A 21,665-nucleotide genomic window follows, 5' to 3' on the forward strand; every position below is an offset into this window, starting at 1 on the left:
TGGTCTGCCTGTTTGTTGATTTTTAACACCACTTTATTTTTCTATTATTTCTATGTTTTCTACCCCATTAATTTCTATTTTATCTTTATTATTTCCTTTCTTGTGTTTTCTTCTAGCTTATTTTATGGCTTTTTAAGCTTTACTTTCATTCTTTTATTTTTATTGATACGAATTTTCCTCTTACAAATGGTTTAGTTGTATCCCATAAATTTTGACATGTGGTGTGTTCATTATTATTATTCCTTAGAAATTTTATAATTTTAAGGTTTTATTTCCCCTTTTACCCAAGACTTGGTTAAGATTTTTTTAATTTCCTGGTGGAAAGACTTTTCTATTTTTAAGATTTTCTCCCTAATTTTTAGTTTGCTTTCACTGTGATCTGGAAATGATGTTTGTATTAATTCTTTGTGAAACTCATTGAGGTTCCTGTAGTGACCTGTTGTCATGAAATATGATCAAATTCTGTGATGGTTCTTTGAGTACTTGAGAAGATATATTCTCTATTGTCAGGGTTTTAAGTTCAATATACAGCCATAGGAGCTATCTTATTGATTTTGCTTTTTTAGGTTTTCTATACACTTAAGTTTCTATTCATGGCCTGTCTTGAACTAAGTGGTGGGTGAAAATATCCTATTCCTAATTGTTTTTGTTGATTTCTCCTTGCATCTCTTATAGTTTCTGCTTTGTAAAGGTAATAGTTATTTGTGCATAGGTAGTCATAGCTTTCTTTTTAATAATTGGACCTCAAGTCCTTTTTCTAAAATTTTTTTGTGGGGGAGGTAATTAGGTTTGTTCGTTTGTTTGTTTATTTATTTTTGATGGAGGTGCTGGGGATTGAACCCAGGACCTTGTGCATGCTAGGCATGCACTCTACCACTGAGCTATACCCTTCCCCCAAGTCATAGCTTTCTACAGAAAATTCTCTTAGTTGTGTTTAATGGTTTTTGGCCTGAATTCTACTTGGCTTGATATAAAGATTATAAGCTTTGTTTTCTTTCTGCTTCTCTTTGCCTGATAAACCTTTTGTTTATCCTATAATTTTTAGCCATTTCTGACTCCTTGTATTTCAGGTGTGTCCCTTGTAAATAGCACAGAATTAGGTTTTGTTTTGTGAGCTATTTTGAAAATCTTTTCCTTTTACTAGTAGGTGATTAAACCCATTTACATTTATTGATGTGACAGATATGTTTAGTTTTAACATATTATTTTGTTATATTTACAGTATTATGTTAATTTTCTTTCTTTATGCAGTTTGTTTCTTTGGTTTTTAAATTTTTTTCTTTTGATATTTAAGGTTTGTGTTATTGTTCTATAGATTACCTTTATGCTATTACCTTTTATAAAGCCCTTAGTCCCCCTTGTGCTTGCTTAACTTTCTACTATTTGTCCTTTTTTGTTTGTTTTAAGTACTTTTTTAAAGTTTTTTTTTTGGAGGAGGTAATTAGGTTTGCTTATTTATTATTTATTTTTAATGGAGATACTGGGGATTGAACCCAGGACCTCGTGCACACTAAGCATATGTTCTACCACTGAGCTATACTTTCCCCCACTGACTTTCCACTATTCGGTCTGTCAGCTTAAAATTATATATACCCTCTGACTCTATATGAAAATCAGTGAAGTTGGTTTTCCTGTTTTTTCTTCTTTTCTTCTCCCAGTTTTAGCTGCATTTTTACTATTTTATCAAAATACATAACATTTTCATACAAGTTTTCCATCCTTGTCCCCACCTTTCTTTTAAACTTAAATTTACAATTAAGGAGATTATCATTCACCAGCAGTCCTTTTAACAAAGTTTTCCTTATTATCTCTAAGTTGGATAAAGCTTATCTTTAAATCATAAATCAAAACCTACAGCCTTTGGCTAAATTTAGCCCACTACATGTTTTTGTATGGTCTGACAGCCAAGAAGAGCTTTTATTTTTTAAATGGTTGAAAAAAGATCAAAAGAATAACAATATTTCAGGACATGTGAAAATTTTATGAAATTCAAATTTCAGTGTCCACAAATAAAATGTTATTGGAACACAGTGACACTCATTCATTTACATACTGTCTATGGCGGCTTTTGGTTTTAAATTGAATAGCTGTGACAGAGACTGTACAGACTGTAAAGCTTGAAGCAGTTACTGTCTGGTCCTTTACAGAGAAAGTTTGCTGACTCCAAGTCTTGTAGGGCTTGTGAGTACTGTATTCCCTGAGTTCTTGCATGTTTAAAACTGTTTTTCTATTATCTTTAATAAATGAAAGATGACTTTTTTGGAATCAAATCCTTGAGTCAAACTTCCTTTCTTGAGTTATTTGAAAATGTTGCTTTACTCTTACCTTGCTTTGTCTGCTGTCAAGAGGTCTGATGACAACCTGACTTTCTTTCCTTTGTAAATGACTCCTCTCCATCCAAGGCCCAGGAGATTACTACTTTTTTCTTTATCATTAAAGTCTACTGTTTTCACTGGGATATGACTTGGAGTTGACTGTTTTGAATCAGTTTTCCAAGGTACTTTGGGTTTTCCCTTCAATACTTGCAGTCGGGTCTTCTATTTCTGGAAAGTTTTCTTTGATTAGTTTTAAATATTAGTTCTAGTCATTGTTTAGCTTTTCTTTATCAGGAATTACAATTATATATATATAGCCTGGATTTCTTTGGCTATCTTCTATAACAATCATTGTCTCTGATTTCTTTTACCTCTGTCTTTATTTCAACTTCATTATCATTGCTACTCTAGCGCCTTTCATCACTGCAGCTCCTATTTTCAAATTTTCTCTCTCTTGGTCATTATTTAGCATAGTCTTCATTTTCAAGATAGTTGTGTCTTTTTCTTAAATTTATTTCCTGAGTTCAGTCAACTCTCATTTTGCAACTTCCTTTTGCATATTTCTGCTCTGAGTTCTAGAATTTATTATTTCAGTCTTTTTTTCATATATTCAAATGTTTAAGAATACTTAATTGAGATGTTTTATTGCAGTTTTCTTGTGCTTTGGGAGTGGTTATTTGGAGAGATTTTTCATCAGCTGAAATGATTGATTCTTATTTTCCATGTTCCTCTTACATACAGAACTTTGTATGGATGTTGTCTACCTTTCTACGTTCATTCTGAAATACTTTATTTTCTTAGATCAGCAAGAAGAGTTGTATGCAGATAGGAGTCAGGACTTTGGGTGACTTATCAGGTTACTAGGTTTCCTAGTTCTCACTAAGTGCAATTTTAAAAATCAGTGACAACTTTTGGGGGTGTTTGGTATATCCCTTAGTTTCATGATTGACATTTATTTCTGCAGGATCCTGAAATTCTAACCTCTTGCTTCTTTCTTTCCCTTCATCATCTGGCCCTCGAGGGACACTCCTTCCAAGTCAATGCCCCCACACCTTCAGAAGTTGTGCCTTCCCGAGGCTATCAGCGCTAGTTCTGTGCCCTTTAAAGTACTTTCTTTTCAATTTTCAGTAGCCAGTGTTCTCAAATGCTAGGTCTGAGATCTGTTCTCAGTAGCTGTCCACCAAGGGCATTTTACTTGATCAATTCTGCCATCACTAGGCCTCAGCTCTCATATATTCTTTTCTGTCTAGTCTTTGTCTGACTCTTGGCTCTGACATAGGCTACAGTGCTAGTTCTGCTTCATTTGGGTGTTTATTTCTCTACTTAAGTGTAATTTGAAGTGCGTAGAACTCTGTCTCCTAGTTATGCTATTGAAATGGGTTATGTGTGGTTTTATTTGCTCTTCTTGCTGATTTGAATTTCTTTTTGTAGGATGGCATAGAGAGTTTTAAATTTAAGGGGCCAGCGTTATTCTATGGGAACTCAGAACTCACTATTAATATATTTTTTTATATTTTTATAATATATATACAGGCATATACACTTGAACATTGTATACCCACTATCTACAGGTCATTCATTTGAAATGAGTCTCTAATAATGTTGATGTGTTATAGTTTTACCTGCTGTGTTCTTCAGTATTCAATTCCATGCATCTATGAGATAGTTGGCCATGGTTAGGGCTACCATTTGTAAATGTGAACAGGATCAGATTTACTAACAGAGTGATTGTGTTGTATTTTCCTGCCCCTTTATAATTCCTCCTCCTAAACTTCTAACGATAGGAAATTGAGTATCTCATTTCTTTGGATGAAAGTAGTGATGGCAAATATATCTCAACTTCTGAGTAAACTCTAATTGCAGAATCTAGACTCAGTAGGAAAGAATGTTTGTTGCACTGATTACTTATATCTTCCATGGTTCTGGGACAGGGAAGAGATGACATTAATGTCAGAGATTTGCCATTTTTGGCTTATAACCCTGTCTTCCATTAAAATGAAAATAATTTTACGGAGCTATAATACATGTTCTTTGTCATAGCCATTTTTACTTTATTGTGATCTATCTTATTACATGGGTTGCAAACTTAAATGCCAACCCAGAAGGCAGGCAAGTAGTATACAAGAGTCAAGAGGGCAGTATGGCTGCTCTGAGGGACTGCAGAGTTCACGGTCCTTTTGTGAGCAGCCCCTATTTAGCTCCGGCCAATGGTTTTCATATTATTTTGCAAAACAGAAGGCTAGAATAGTGCCTGGCACATAGGTACCCAATAAGTGTGTGGGCGAATAGGTGAATGCAGGCCTGGGAATGCCAGATCTTTCCATTTTTAAAGAAAGACCAGAAATTTTATGTAAACCAGAGATTTTATGTAAAACCTCTAGGCTTAAGTTTTTAAATTAGTTGACAGCATTTAACAAAATCTATGTGTGCCAAGCAAAACTTGCCTAGTTCATCAGATTCACTTATGAGTTCAGGTTTTGTTAGGGGGTAGAAGACAGGAAGGACTAGGTTTCTGATTTGGCGGATGGAATACAAAGGGAGAGTGAGACCGTGGGCTTCAGTAATGAAACAGAACAGAGCTAAAAGGTTGAAACAGTGACTGAGCCCATGGCGTTGGCCTCATTAGCAGGCACACTGCTGAGCTAGTCAATGAGTAATCTAAATATTTTTCTTTCCTACCTACTCAAATCACAAAAGACAAACACTGTAATTTCCTATAAAAGTATAACTGTATTCCTCAGTTTGCTATGTCTGCTAATAATTAATTCTGTTTCTTTTGGGCCAAAAGACATGCCCTATCACTGGACTCCATAAGCTCCTCATGTTATTTTGTTTGAATGCTGTATTGATGTATCTAATCTTGATTGCCCATTGAATCTCTTATTTTTAAAAGTTAGCTTTTTTTTCTCCCTCTGTTGATGGGTTCTTCTCTCTACATTTTATATTTCATTGATTCAAATGACTAGATTGTTGCCTGTCAGCAAGGAGATTTATGCTGGCTAATCCAAGGGCAGGATTTGGTCAGGGAAACCAAACTAAAAACATACAGCAGCCAGGAACAGAAACCAAAGATACTAATGGTTTATTTGGGTTTTGTTCAATCTTGGAACAGGTTGTGTTTTAGGCATGACAAAGAAAGAATCTATTTGTACCATCTGGCTTCCAAATACTCCCACAGCCTTCTATGTTGGTAAATCTTAACTAGTGCCATGTCTGCAATATCCTATATGATAATCCTCGAGCTTGTGCTATTACAGCCTGGAGCAGCACTGAGCACATGCAGTGCTCTACCACATTTTCCCACTGGCATAGAAATGTTCACCTCTCCAAAACTGAAAAGTTCAACTAGGTTCAAAAGTCATTTGACCTTTCAACTACTCATGGATTGACTGAGGCTAGATTTATCACCAAGGTCAAAGACATAAAAAAATTTCCTGGCTCTCTGCAAGGCAGTGGGGAAATGACTGAACTATTTGCTAACTTCAGAGGGTTTGGATTCATCAGGATTCTATGTCTGGAGAAAGCACATGATTCTTAAAAAAACTACTCCATTTCAAAAATTTCCACTTTCTTTCATAGCACAGTATACTTTTTTTTTTTTTAAAGTTGAGTTATGTTTTATTTGACGGGAGGATTGGAGCCCGGATGAGAGCCTCTCAGAACACTCTGAGGGACTGCTCTGAAGAGGCAGGGAAGGAGCTAGGATATATAGGAGCTATACAACAAAGATCAGCTAGTTGGAACAATAAAAGATTACCTGTTATCTAAAGAAAAACAGGCATCTCAAGTTAAAGAATTCAGTGCTTTTCTATGTATGGGAGGAAGCAAACATTTGGGCTCATTGAATTCATTCCTTTGACAAGCATCTAGCTGTCTAGGGCCAGTATCCTGTCCTTTATTATTCTGAGTCCCCTCAGAGTGCACCATTGTGAGTGGCTGCAGAGGCTGGGCTGCAGGCTTGTCTTCACTGGGGGGTGGCGGCAGCCACAGATGACTTGATGACTTCAGCATTCTTTGTTTACTGATATGGTTTGTAGTATTTTTCATTCACAATGCTCCCCCTTGGTCCTAAATTCAACCAATATTTTGGGAGACATTTCATGACCAATTTTGTCCCACAGTGCTAGGAAGGCTCATTCCTAGATCAGGTGGAAGATACTGTTGACATGCCACTCAACTGTTAATTTTCGGATCTGGCCCTGTTGATACTCAAAAATTCTCTGGATCATCTGTCTTACTAGTCTATTATGATCCAGGAAATGTTTGCCCCTCATTGCTCATTCCCATCCTAGAACCACACTATTACAATTATTCTATGCAGGGTTATAAATTTTATCTATTTCCTCAAGATGTTTAGCCATCATCAGTCTTCTTGGAGGCCTAGTTATACATTTGGTAATGCAGAAACAATTTTGTAAAACAGGCAAAATACAAATAATATAGTTAACAGTATTAGTAAGGTCATAAGTAAGAATTTAATTGAAAAACTTCCATTAGGTGCAGCTCAGTGTATCCCCAGGTCATCTGACTTAGTCTGTTCTGTACCAATCCTTATCTTTAAGGAAGATGTTATACAGGCATTGCTCATAAGACTCCTAGCCAAATTTCATAGTGTTATTAGCTTGGTTATCTTTAATATAGTTTAATTTTTCCAACATAAGAGAGCCTTTAAACTTAAATGTCCATACCCTGGTGTTACCTATATAAGTCCTTTCCATAATTGAAGGAGGTTATAATTCTTTGGTGGAAATCTTGCTTGTTGTCTTGATTGAGCTTGAGTGATCTTATAAGAAAATTCATATTTATGGCCAGGCTCAGAGCAGTATTATTAATTGGTCAGGTGAGATCTCCCAACTTGTAATATCAATAGTGGCCTAGATAGAACTATAATTTCTCTTTTAGAATAAATTTATCTAGTTAGAGCCCTGGAGTAGGGAAACCCATCAAGGTAACACAGAAGTACAAGATATAGGTAATTGACCATAAACCTAACAAATGGATTAGTTCATAATCAAAGGTATGAGCAATTATCAAAGTGATTGGTAAACAGGCCTGGTCCAGTGTCTTGGTGAGCTGTTTATCTCCGATGTCATCTTCTTCTCATCCTGGCCTGGTAGCTTCTTCTCCATTTGAGCATTGTTTTAAGGTGAGCAATACTCTATAGACCAGTCCAGTGCAAGGGCTCTTTCTAATTGGAAATTAATCCAAAAGTCAATTTCCTTTAGCTTTCACTGTGTATGGTCTAGTTAAGAGTACCTGATAAAGGGTCCTTCCATTCAGGTTGGAGACAGTTCTTTAAGTCACGTCTGTTCCAGTATGTATAATCCCCTGGTTGCACAGTATACTTTTTCCTAATTTCTTGGCAGCGGGCATCTCTCTCTCTTAGGCACTGTGCACCCAGTATTAGCTTGGATGCTTGTTATGAGTAAAATCCAAAATCTCTCTATGTAATGTTATTTTCATTTAATATCATAATTTTATTAGTTAATTCTGCAAAGTATTTGGACATATGAAATACACAAAAGACATTATGTGGTATTGTTATTTGCCATATTTAACATCTGTGTTTAATTAAAGTGAAGTTCAAGATCAAAGTGAATCTAGGTTCTTCCTTCAGGGAACAAAGGGCAAAACTAAACTAAGGCTGAAACAAGGTTATCTACAACATAAACAATGGGGCTAGTTGATTTGGCTAAACCTATGAATATCAAAAAGCAAAACGTGCCTCTTCTGTACCAGGTGGTAGAACGGCACAGACTGCTTGCTGTCAAAATCACATTTGTATTCATTTTTGGCCACAGCCACCACTAGTTTATCTGAGAACTCAACAACCTCCTCTGATGTTCTATGTACATATGTTAGCCTTCAGTTTTCTGATCATTTGATCAGAACATGGTGCTCATTTAATATAAAAGAAATGAAATAGAATCAAGAGTTTTTGTTTTTGTTTTTGTTTTTTTACAAAGCACCATATCATATGTCTTTTCTTTCAGTTACAATTTTCCTGTTGCCAACTCAACCTGATAATGAGACATTTGTGAGGCCCTCCCTTAGAAACTCTCATGGTAAGCAATTACTCTAGAAGTTAGCTATAATTTGTTATATAAAGTCTAGGTTAATTAGATTGGCAATGCTATAATGAGATTTTAATCAACAGAAAAATAGTGGGTCATCTTGGACCCTCCTAATTTGTTCATTATTATCCCATAGAGTTCAATGGAGCTCCAAGAAAGGAGCTCTTAAGGAGCCATACTGTGATCTGGAATTCCACATGGGTCTTGTCTACATTGGAGGACCCAATATAATGTAGTGCTCTTATTTAAACACTGTCCATACTTTGGTGAGCTTGTGAGTCTACCCAGGGAAGACAACTCTGTGAGATTCTATGGAGCCAAGAATCTAGCCTTCCCTGAGCAAATAATTCATCTGGAAGGAGCTTCTCACATACGTTCGTTAACTAGGTCTAAAATATATAGGGGAGTCACATTTTTATGCTCTGAGTCTGAAATCTAAACTTCTGATATAGTACCCTCCGACTATCTCGTCTTAGCTATTCAGCCTCCTCACAGTCATAACTACCTTACAACATCATCAAGAGCTCTAGACACTTGGACTCATCTCTTGTTTAGCATATGCCATTAGTTTCTTCTTCCTGTTTTCCTTCCCTACTAAGTTTGATCCTTTGGTTGATTACTTAAAAAACTTTATCATCAGCAACTATAATTTCCTTATCCCTTTTGTATTCTTGCTGCACTTGCCCTGTAAGCCTCCACCTTGGTGCAAACAATAAATAGTCCTTTTTTCACTTAATTGCTCTTTTTGAAACATTATCTATTTGGCCTTCCTACCTCATCCATTTATAAATATTTTAGTCTCAGAACCTCTTTTTGCTCTTAAAAATTACTGAAGATGTCAAAAAGATGTGGATGTAGGTTGTGTCTATCAATATTTACTATATTAGAAATTAAGACTGATAACTTTTACAAGTATTTTTTATTAATTTATTGAGTAACAATAAATCACTACATTTTAACATAAATATTTTATGATAAATAACTACATTTCACAAAACCAAAAAAATTAGAAGAGTGACCACTGTTTTAAATCTTTGAAAATCTCTTTAATGTCTGACTTAATAGAAGATAGCTGGATTCTCACATCTGCTTTTGTAGGCAACCAATTGTGGTATCACATATCATGTGGCCTCTGGAAAACTCCATTGTACTCTCATGAAAGAATTATGGAGAAAAAGGTAAATGATGTCTTTCTGGTATTATGAAAATAGTTTTATTTTGTGGACCCTCCAACAGGTATTGGGATCCCTAGTAGTCTCCAGACAATATTGTGGACCACTGTTTTATTGCCACCATCTAATAATTTTCTTCCAACTTCTCTAGTTGTTCCTTCTTAGTCTGCTTACCAGATTGTCCTCAGCCTTCTTGAATATTAGTATTTCCTGGAGTTCCAGTCTTTATGCTCTTTTTTTCCTTATTCCACTCCCATGATATTGGTGTCCTCAATAGGTAGATGCCTCTAAAATTTCAGTACTGGATATTTAATAATTACTAAGTACCTTGACCTGTATGTCTATATTAATCCTTAAATCTCTTCCTTCTATAGTCCATCTTGGCTAACAGCATCGCCAGCTACCCAGTCTGTAAGCCAGACAACAACTCTTGTCTTTCCTGCCACGTGTAATCAGTCACTAAGTCAAGCGTGTTTTATCTTCTAAATATTTGATTCCATCTTCTCCTTCTCCACTCTCCAAAGTTGATGCTCTCACTATCACTCATCTGGATTACTATTATAGCCTCCTAATTTGTCTTCATGACTTAAATTTCACGACCCCTATTATCCTGTCTGTCAATTGCAACTTCCATACTGCCATTAGGTGGTTTTTCTAAATGTAAATCCGAGCAAATCATTTTCTTGCCCAAATGAAAAACCATAAAAAAACTTCCCATTTGCTCCTGGGATAAATTATGAGCTCCTTACCATGACTTGAAATGCTTTCCATGATCTGCTCTTGCTACTGTCTTCATTTCCCACCACCCTCCCCGTATCCTCCATTCATACTGCCTCAGGTTTTCCAATATATTTGTATTTAATAAAACATTATTTTTTTCACCTCTCTGTAAAGGGAACATTGCTAAGCTCCAAATGAATGTGTCTCACCCTGTAAGATGTCACTTAATTTTGACAGTGATAAATCAGATATTTTGCTGGCGATCCTGGCCCTCCTCACCGACTGTTCTATATGAAAATTCTGTCACATTTCTGAAGTTTAAAATGGGTTAACCTGCCATCTGTTTCAAAGCCATTGCTCTAATTTAGTTTATTCTTATTCACTGCAGAGTAAGTATAGCTTAACGACTTATGCATGCAATGTGGGTCTAAAAATATTCATATAACATATCTATATACGTATTATATATATAATTTGGATGATTTTCTTTATGCAAGAGAATTCAAATTATTTACTTTGAAAGAGACTTCTTGAGAGAATTTTTTCCTGAATTTGCAAGATTGATTCTTGCTGTTATAAAATTTCTTAAGCATGTAAAGCTCCAAAATTACTCATGTGCTGTCCAGTCCTCTTTTACTATGCCTTCCAGTGGATCTTTATCTATTCCACAAAGCCTCATTTTAATTTCCCTACCCAGCATAGACAGTGGTGTATGGGAAGGAAGTACTTAGTAGGATGACTACCTCTCCTTGAGACAAAAAAATAATCTCTTGATGCAAGACATATGTTTAATATCCATTACTCATTCACCCAAGAAATTTTCTCTCTTTACTCCATGTCTTACATGACAGCATGCTAGAGTTCCAAGAAAAAAAGTATAGTATCTGCCTTTCATTAAAATGCCTTCATTTTCAGTAATAGGTGCTAACCATGGTTCTGAAATTAATTATATGTGACACAGTTTCTTCCTGTCGTTTTAGCATGTTTAATTTGGATTGAATTTATACTTTTGTTTATGACAGGTAAAAGTGCCACTTAACACAGTGGGGATAAAACTGATAGGACATATTACACCAAAAACGTGACGTCAGATGAAAATATAAATCTTTTTTAGAGAAGAGTTATGATAAATGCGTGGATGGCAGATTTATCATTAGACTGAAGTTATACCACCATTTTCCAGATCCATGCTTAGAGAGATTGCTAGAAAGTTGGCAGATTCATACATAGGAGGCAAAGTCAATGCTAACGCAGAAACTGTCATTATTATCATAAATGGGTCCACAAAAGTGAACTGGAAGTAGTGATAAGTATTAAACATGACACCAAAAGGATTGATAATGGTCTATGGGATAAAGTAAAATGCTTTTTAACATTTTATGCTGAGTCACTTCTTGAATGTTATAAGCTATAATGCATTTTCAAGAAAATGTATTCCAACCTAGATATGGCCTCCAGACAGAGAAACACAAAATGATTTGAAGGGTCAAAACACCAAGGAAAAGGGAAATTAGTAAAATAAAGGCAAAGTTACAGACATTTTAGACCAGACAGAAGGAAACAACAAATCCATTCAAGGATTCTTATGAAGCAGACATTCCAGCTCTGAAAAAAATGGTTCTAGATGAATTTGGGAAGAAGGGAAACAAAAGTAGTTCATGTTGGGATAAATTATATGCTCATTATGCTTACCCCAGCTCAAATTAATAATCCTACTAATAATCCTGTTCTGCTAATAACAAGCATTAATCTTATTTAGATCTTTTAAGCAATGGCCTGAGTGTTTTACATGCTTCATTTCATTTAATTAAAAAGAAAATCCATGAGGACAGTATTATCAACATTCCCATTTTATAGAGGAAGTGTATATAAATCGAGGCACAGAGGTATTAATGAAGTTACTAGTAAGTGAAAGAGAAGGTTTTTGGTAAGCATATTTATCTATATTTAGTAAACTTTGTGTGAAGGGGCATTGTGTATTTAGATTTGATGAGGAAAAAAACCCATTTCTATTCTCTCCATTAAAAAAAAAACCTAAGTTCTTGAATTTTCCAAAATCACAATTTTGGAGTTTGCCTTATTCTATTTTATTTCTTCCCTGTACTGTGAGGTGTTTGCACTTTCTTTATGAGGGAGGCAAAATAAACACACTCTGCTCATCTTATTCGATCATTTTCAGCATTTTCTTCCTCCCTTGTAATAAAAACCCCCAAAAGTAGGGCAATTTAGACTAGTATAAAGGAGGCAGAAGAAAGCACTAAAATCACGGTTACTCAATTTTGCTGCAGTGTAGACCCTTTGCCCTCTTGAAGTTTCATCCCTAAACTTTTGATCACAGAATTGGGCTCAATATTCTATCTCTTCTAATTCTGTATTAATAACCATTCTGGTCAACTGTGTACATGTGGGTTAAATAGTACGTCATGGCAAGATTTATGGACTTATTTCATCTGTAGACTTTGGACACTACCTGCCTTCCCTGAAGGTGTTATGAATCACTACTAATTTCATGGCAAAAGAAAAGGAATGTTGATATTATTAACTGATGATACTGGGTATCAGAGCCAGAAATCCCTACTCCCCAACTCATTCAACACAACAGTCCATTTGACCTGGGGCACAATGTATTCCTGTGAGTTTCTATTGTCGGTGAATTTCTACTGCCTCTTATACAAACTGCTGACTGTGGAGAAACTTGATCAAAACATCAGCGATTACCAGAGAAGCCGAGTTTGTGCCCTTCACAACCATTGATGAAGTACCTTAACCTCGCCTTCTCTTGATGTCTTGCATATGGTCATCCGTCTTCCTGACTACTACTTCATATGGCTTATTTGTAAATTCAAGCAAATGTGCTTCTGACTGGCACTGATACATCCCTGATGCCAAAATATCAGAGATGATGAAGCATAAGGACATATTTTTTGATTCAGATGGAGAATATTACAGATTTATGGGTAAGTGATGACAATAGCCATTCCATAATATCTTCATATAATCAGTATCTTCCCATGCCTCCCTTCACCAAATTTTATGCCCTCAAAACTTATTCAAAGAAGTATTTTCTTGCTGACCCAAAAGGTATAGTGGGTAGATGTGGGGATGGGGCTGGCTGCCTGAACAACCAGTTCTGACTTGTCACGTGCCGGATTTCCACTGCTTTCCAATGACCACTTACAGAGCCATAATGCACAGAACGTCTATTGATGTCCCATTGATATCGATGTGATTTCCCCTAGTGGATTGAGGGCAGCACAGCATACAGCCATTAGTATCTAAAGGTTATGTATAATGGATAATAGAGGAAAATGAAATAGCAGAAAGGAATTTGCACGGGAAACAGAAGCAGTAAATAGTTTCAGTGAAAGATCTTACTTGGGTTATACAGCAACTGCAAAGGGGGATTGAAAAAAAAAAGATGACTCTTACAGACTCAGCAAGAGTTGAGAGTGAAATGGTTTCATATTTTGAAATATAATACATTTTTATTTCAACCACAGAAAGCCATTTAAAAATCATCTAGTATGTTACAGTTTTTATGTAACATCCTTCACCTGAATGCCTATTTATGAATTTCTACGCTACCCTTCTGAGGTGGTCAGTGATATGGCACAGATGAGGTAAGTCAAGGAAGAGATTTGAACTGATTTATCCAAAGCCACATGATGTCCAGGTCAGGACGGAACTCAGAACAAAGTTACAGTGTTTGCCATTAGCATCTCCTCATTTTGAACCCATTCAACCTACTGTGCTAGCATTTAGCCTGATATTTCTGCATTTAAAAAGTCTCACAGTAAATGATTTCAATAGATATCTCTCACCAATCCACAAATCCTGGTTGCAGTAACCATTGCAATGGATGACCTGGTAAATCTAATTTAATAAGAATAAAAATTGTCTGGTGGATTTCTTAGTAGACCAAGAAGTAAATGAGCTGCAAAGTTTACTGCCAAGCTAGAAGGGCAGCCAGGCCTGGCGCTCAAGAGTCAGCCTGCTCTGGCTTAAAGCTCAGGATCCTCACTTGTTGATGTGATCACAATTTCAATGTGATCTCCATGTGACCTCTTACCTTGGCTGTGCCTCAGTTTCCTCATCTATAAAACATATTTAATGCGAACAGCTACCCTTAGGGACTATTTGGAGGATACAGTGAGCTAATACAAGTCAAGTGCTTAGCATAATTTATTTTATTTTCAGAAAACTTTTACCAGCAGGGTTGCTATGTGCCAGGTGCTAGGATACAGCCATGAACAAAATGGCTAACTCTGAGAACCAGTGAATTTTCATAGTGAATAAAAATTATGTAGATAATGGTGGTACAAACGACAATAATAATATTTTAACATTTATAGTATACTTATTATGTTTTAGGTACTATTCCAAGTTTTTTAGTTATATTAATTCATTTAATTCTTATAACAACCCCATGTTATAGGTACTGTTTCAGGTCCATTTGACAGATGAGGAAATGGAGGCCTTAAAAAGTTAAATAATTTGCCCAGGGTAGTAACATGCCTAAGAAATGTCAGAGGTCTGAAAGTCCATGCTCATAACCATTGCCCTATATTGCCTTACTGTCATAGCAAATGTATGCCATTATTTACCATATTAAAAAGGCAGCCCTAAAATACCTGAAATATTCTACTTTCACTTACAAAATGAATATATAATCTAATTAAACAAGTCTCAGGGTATATAACACAATTTTTATATGAGTGGCCATATAATAAATTTAAATAGAAACATAGGTTTGAACACAGTATAAAACTATTAAGAAAGAGTTTCTATTACCTGGATTTGTTTATTACAGAGGCGAAGTCTTGTATCCAAAATATTATCTCTCTGTATAGTAAAAGTTAATAGAAGATAACCTATAAGATGTTCTCATAATTGAACCAGAACACTTTAAAGGGCCTCTAATGTATTTAAAATTTTCAAATGACTCCTTCTTTTGAATGATTCCATATTAAAATCCTGTTTATATTACAGTACTTTTTCATCTCCCACCTCCATTCCTTCAGCATTATTTTTCATTACAGGTTATTACAAACCAAATAAACTTACACGTTAGGTTATCCTGAAATGTCTGAGATAAAAGACACGTTTTTTTATATTATAGGTTAATATTACCCACATTTAATAGAAGCATTGTTCAAATATATTCAGATTGCACGAAGAAAATATAAAAGAGATAATCATGAACATCAATTTAGCCTACAAACCTATACTGTTGATATTATCAGTGACTCCCCTACAAAATATATCTATTTACTTACCATCCTTTGTTCTATGACTCTTATAAAAAACTGCCTATGGGAACTTTCTTATTGTTCACATTTTTAATAAATCAGAATCAACAAAACTTATTTTCTATAATCATAAGAAACTCTAAATCCCTTTTTAACCTATCTTTCAGAATCATATTTATTGTTATCTTCATGGGTAATTCCCCTTCAATTAGGAAATCAGGCTAAACCTGAAAAGAAGATACGGGTGACATACTTAGAAAGAATTTTTTTCCTACCATGATCTGCTATTCTTCTAGGAATAGTGCTTCCACAAAATACATGTTTCTTAAGTTAATTTACATTTTAGACTGCAGACCCACTCAAACAAGGAAATTAATGTTCAGTCAAAATAAAATGCCATCCAGAAAAATCTATACGATTTGCTATCAAGTGAGGGTGCCTTTAATCAAGATGACTCAAGAACAATATTTTTCTAAAAAGTGGAAAGTGTGCCTCACTATTATTTTTTCCTCTACCTTCCCAAACATAGTAACCATACAATTTTGTAGCCATTTACCTAGTGAAAATAAGAATATATTTTTTTCAGTCCCAGTGTAAAACTCTGTGTTCTTGGAAAGAAATTCTGTGCTGGATTTTCCAATAGCTTCCAAGTAACTACTACTTTAACGAAATTGCTACGGGAAAACCCGGTAGCAGGATTATTGTTTAACTATAATTTAAGAAGCTATTGTAGATTGGTACTTATGACTTCTAATGAGAAAACCATAACAACCTTTTAATTGAAAGGAAAATGGTTAACTACAGTAATTGCAATCAATAAGACTGTGTTAGTAGTATAAATATTTCTTCTCAAAGAGCAATTCTTACTCTCCTCAGCAGTATTTAAGGTTAGGAAGTACCAAAGGGGAAAGAAAAAAAAACCCAAAACCTAATTAGAAATCCATTTGTTATTTATAATACTAAGCCTTGGTTCAAATTTGTAGGTCCCAGAGTAGAGAGAAACTCCTGTCCCCAACTCCGCCACAAGCAAAACAAGACTTTGACTAAGAAGAAGACTGAAGCGTGGAAAAAGGGCTTACCAATTACGTAGGCTAGTAACAAGGCCAAAGTCACGGTGATTGCAGTGGCGCTCAATGCCGTACACTTCCAATTGCAGCACCTGTAAGGTTTGTTGAAGGTAAAGGCAGGTCTGGAAAAGGTGCTTCGAGGAAGTGGCCTGGGAGGGGGCGAGTACACGGTATTGGACGTCAGAGGGTAGTTTTGACTGGCTGCACTGAAGATAGCCGAGGAACCAGATCCATGTTTGAACAGGAAATGCCTGCAGAAAGGAAACAAAAGTTTGGGCTATAAAAAAAACCAAAGCCAGTTGCTACAAAAATGCAAACTTCACTAATTTTATATAATCATGCTATGGCAAAACACAGGGGGACTAGGAGGAACTCAACAAAATCTTCATATACCTAACAATTAACTCTGAAGCGCCCTTGGTGGTCTCCCTTTTGTTTTCCTATTTTAGACTTTTAAGAGGAAGAAAGAGGTCTTCTGTTGCCTGACTTGCTGGCTAATGAAGTTCTCAAACTCTGAGCATTAACATTCCAAATTTGATGTTATTCACTACACTGCTCCCTTTCGTTAAATGAAAATTTAAGAAGAGTTGATTCAAAAACAGAAAGAGAAGTATCATTTCGGTTATGTGAATGGCCTAGAGACCAGTATTTTATTTAGAGACTAGCTTGTATAGATATATTTTCACCCAATATTTTATTATAGAAATTGCCAACACACAGTCAAATGAAGGAATTTTATAATAAACACACATATACTCAAAAGAATATCAAGTAAAGAGATTCAGGAAATCTGGGGTAGGTCCTAAGCATGTGTATTTTAATTAAACTTCATAGGTAAGTTGGATGTGGATTTCCAGTTGAACATCACTGGCTTTAAAAATGCTAAATTCAAATTTTAAAAGATTGTCATCAAATAAACATTTTAAATGATAACACATATACCCTCATATACTTACCCAAAACATACATACACTCTCAATTAGATTCTATAGTTAATATGACTGCACTCTTTACCACCTACTTATCCATTACTCCATTCCTGTCTTAGTCCATCTTTTTTTAAGCATTTTATTTCACTTTTTAAAGCAATTCAGAGTAAGTTGCATATATCAGTGCCCTTTCCTTCACATATTTCAACCTTCATATTATTATCTAGAGTTCAACATTTTTTAACAGATTTTTAATGTAAAATTTATACATGATGAGTTTGACTTTTTTAGCTTCCACATATGTGATATCATACAGTATTTGTCTTTCTCTGTCTGACTTATTTCACTTAGCACAATATCCTCAAGGTCTATCCATGAACTCATAAAAACAAAGAGTAGAGTGGTGGTTACCTGCGGCTGAGAGATGGAGGATGGGGAGATGCTTACAAACTTGCAACTAGCAGATAAGTCTTAGATCTAATGCACAGTATTATTACAGACAATAATAATGCATATATAATAAATATCAAACTTTCTAAGGTAGTAGATCTTAATTATTCCCACCACAGAAAAGAAATGATAATTATGTGATAGAGGTATTAGCTAACACTACAAATGGTAATTGTATTGAAATATATAGATGTATCAAATCAACATGTTGTACATCTTAAACTTACACAGTTACATGTAAATATATTTCAATTTAAAAATTATACACAATGAAAAACCTAATCCCCCCAAACACACACACAGACACACAAATTACACACAATGAAACACACAAATTTTAAGTGTACATTTGCTGAGATTTGAGAAATGCAATCACCGGTGCAAAGCAAACCCCTGTCAAGATACAGAACATTTCCATCATGCCAGGAAGTGCCCTCCTGCCTTTCTAAGTAAATCCCTATCCCCAACCCCAGAGGCAACCACTATTTTGCATTTTTTTCTACCCTGCATTAGTTTTGCCTGTCCTAGAAATTCATGCTGCTATCATGTTTGAATTTCTAGAGGATAATTATTGACAGCTTATGACTACTGTAATATGGATATTTCATAAACAGTAGTGACTTATTCACATGGAAGGAGATGCCATGAAAATGTGTTTTTGTGCATACACTTTAACTTGAGTGCTAAGCGCTGTGTGTTGTGCTAAACATGCATTATCTCAGTTAGTCTTCACTCATATGAAATAGGTTGTATTATTATCTTCATGGTGTATTTAAGGAAATGGAGGCCTAAAAAGGTTAAGTAACCTGCTTAAATCCACCTAGCAAGTAAATAACAGAGCCAGAATAGGAACCCAAGTCATTCGGGCTCCAAAGTCCTCAATCTACTCTACTGTGCCACCTAAGGCAGTAAACTGCACTGCTAAACAAAACACATTCTGGTACTACATTTTAATGTAAACAACACAAGACCCCTCCACTAAGCAAAGAGCCAACATCATCTTGTACGTGTCACATATGCCCAAATGCATAAATCATTAAGAATATTTTAAGATTGATTTCTGGCTTCCATTTTTAAAGAACAGAAGCATATATGTCTAAAGGAAAAAAGAACTGTCTACATGAATGTTATTGAAAAAATATCCAAATTACAGTTTTGCTTTAGTATCATAAGGGTAAATGATACTTAAAGGGCACGGTTGCTGAGGGGAGAGTAGATTTACAAGCCTTTCTGGAGGGCAACTTGGCATCATGTATCAAGACTTTAAATATGCATATTCTTTGTCCAATAATTATGCCTATGGGAATTTATCATTAGGAAATGATGTGTATGACAATGCACATAAGGAATTGTTCAGTGCAGTGTTATTTATAACTGCAAAAAATAAACACCCAAATGCTAATAGATATTTGGATAAGTAAATTATTTTATAAACACAGAATATTATACAACCATTACAAATTGCATTGTAATAGAGTATCTATTCACTAGAAAAAGTGTTTACAGATATCACCAAATTAAAGAAGGTTGGCTTCAAAACAGAATGGGCAATAGAATACAATTTTTAAAATAAAATATATATGCTCATGGAAAAATAATAATTTGTGTTACCTTTGGATAGCAGGGGTATTTTTTTTGAAGGTTTCTTTCTTGAGCTTGTATTGTTCTTGTAACTAGTATCAAAAAGATTGGGGGTGGGATGAGTGGAAAAAAAATGCAGTGACTAAGAGCAACCACATGCATAGTTGGTTCTATTTATGTGAACATGATTTATTGAGCACCTAGTAAGGCCAGGCACCAAAGTAGGCACTTTAGATGCAATACTTTGATCCTCATATATCTGTGAGGTTGATATTATTATTATAACTTACAGATGATGAAACAGAGACCAAAAGAGGCTTAGTAGAATCAAAGTGGTAAAGATAGTAGTTATCATAATAATGATAATAAGAGGTAACAGTAAGTGCTAACTTGTGCCAGGCGTTGTTCTAAATAATTCATAAAGCATTATATCATTTAATCTTCACAACAACCTCATTACAGTAAGTACCTACATTTATAAATGAGAAAAATCAGTGCACAGAGAGGTTAAGTAATTTGTTCAGGGTCCCACAGCTACAAACTGGTAAAGCTGACTTTCAAACCCAAACAGTCTGGCTCCAGAGCCATTGCTTTTAACCACGACATTAAAGTATACTATACCATGGTTATATAGTTTGTGGACACCTGAAGGCACTTTGAATCCAGGCCTTGTAGGGTATAGAAGAAGCCTGCTTTGGGTTGATTTTGGCATGTGGGTGATACTGGATTGAGGCCCACTTTCCCCTGGTTTCCTTTGGGACCAATGAGAAAAATGTGAGGGCGGTAGTCACAGAATCACAGAATTAGAAGAGACCTCAGAAAATCATCTAGCAGCCCAACACTTTCATTTTGCATTTAGAGAGATGGAGGTCCAGAGAACGAAAGTGAATTACCTAAAAGGAACATCAGTAGTTAATGGTATAAATGTACTTGGAATCAGGGACTTGCAAAATAGTATACTGCCATTGCCCTGTGCTACCCTACAGTCTTCACTGGGTTACCACCAGGTTCTAATCTCCTGAGTTAACTGACCCGGGCTAAATAAATACAATCTGCTCAAACAGTACTACATAATACATAATCTTTTTTTCTATATGTCACATATTCTCATACTAAGTTTTAAAGACCGTCTTAACAATTTGAGTGAATGGGAAACCATCAGAAAGAAGCTAGTCTTTAGTCATTAAGAATGTAAAGGAGTTATTGCTGCTTCTAAAGGCACTGAATGTACCCTAGAATGGAGAAGCCATATCTAGTAGAAATCAGAATAAACATATTTTATTGAAAAAGTGACTCATTGCATTGTGTTCCTTCCATTTGACTGTACTCCCTCTGTAGTCCTTGAAATAATAACCTCCATGTCATAAGGAGGTGGATTTCTTCTTTAATGTCTGGTTAGCTCTCCCAGCCTATGTTTTCCCTTTGGCCATCTAATTTACTAGTGAGCGAGAAGTGTAGCAGTTTACAGACAGAAGGGTGGAGAAGCCTCCCCATCTCCCCCACCAAGGCTCTGTGGTTCTCTGGAGGTGATAAAATGTCACTTAAGGTATAACTGATCCTATACAGCAACACTCTGATATGATCCTACAGGATAAAACAGAAACCGAGCCGTATGTGGCTCTTTTATTCAATGTTGGGAGATAAAATCTTCGATCCTTTACATATTTATGAAGGAGAACAATTGGATTTTTGAGACAATGTAAGTGGCCTCATATGTTGGATATTGATTTGGTTTGGTATATCATTAAGAGGTAGAAGAAAGACAAAGAAAGACAGAGAATTGTTGGCTATTATGACGGCAATTACAAGCAATAATCAATATCCCTGAGCACTGTAATTTCATCCTGATATACACCAAAGGATTTCCAAATGCAGTTTCATAAGTAAAATATTACAGTATAATGAATAAATTCAACAGTCGCAGCAGAGCAACATTTAAACTAATTCATATTTGAGTGGAATCCAAATCACAGTCCTCAGTGAGGGTAGACAATAAAATGAGTTCATATACTAAGGTCCCTGTTTTCTTATTAACAAGCTGAGATTAAGATTCTCTGCTGAAAGTGATCTATACTTTGATGTGCATCATGAAAAACAGCAATGCAAAT

General features: G+C 35.4%; 1 protein-coding gene across 1 annotated transcript in view; it reads right to left on the reverse strand.

Moving 5' to 3' along the window:
* The window catches only part of TENM1 (teneurin transmembrane protein 1), a 700,775-nt gene that overhangs the window by 274,119 nt on the left and 404,991 nt on the right, over positions 1 to 21,665 (reverse strand). The window contains exon 8 of the mRNA XM_074360055.1: positions 16,610 to 16,848. Coding sequence (XP_074216156.1) covers positions 16,610 to 16,848 — 239 coding nt within the window. The remainder of the gene's footprint in view (positions 1 to 16,609; positions 16,849 to 21,665) is intronic.

This window comes from Camelus bactrianus, chromosome X (genome assembly GCF_048773025.1).
Source record: "Camelus bactrianus isolate YW-2024 breed Bactrian camel chromosome X, ASM4877302v1, whole genome shotgun sequence".
Taxonomy (NCBI): domain Eukaryota; kingdom Metazoa; phylum Chordata; class Mammalia; order Artiodactyla; family Camelidae; genus Camelus; species Camelus bactrianus.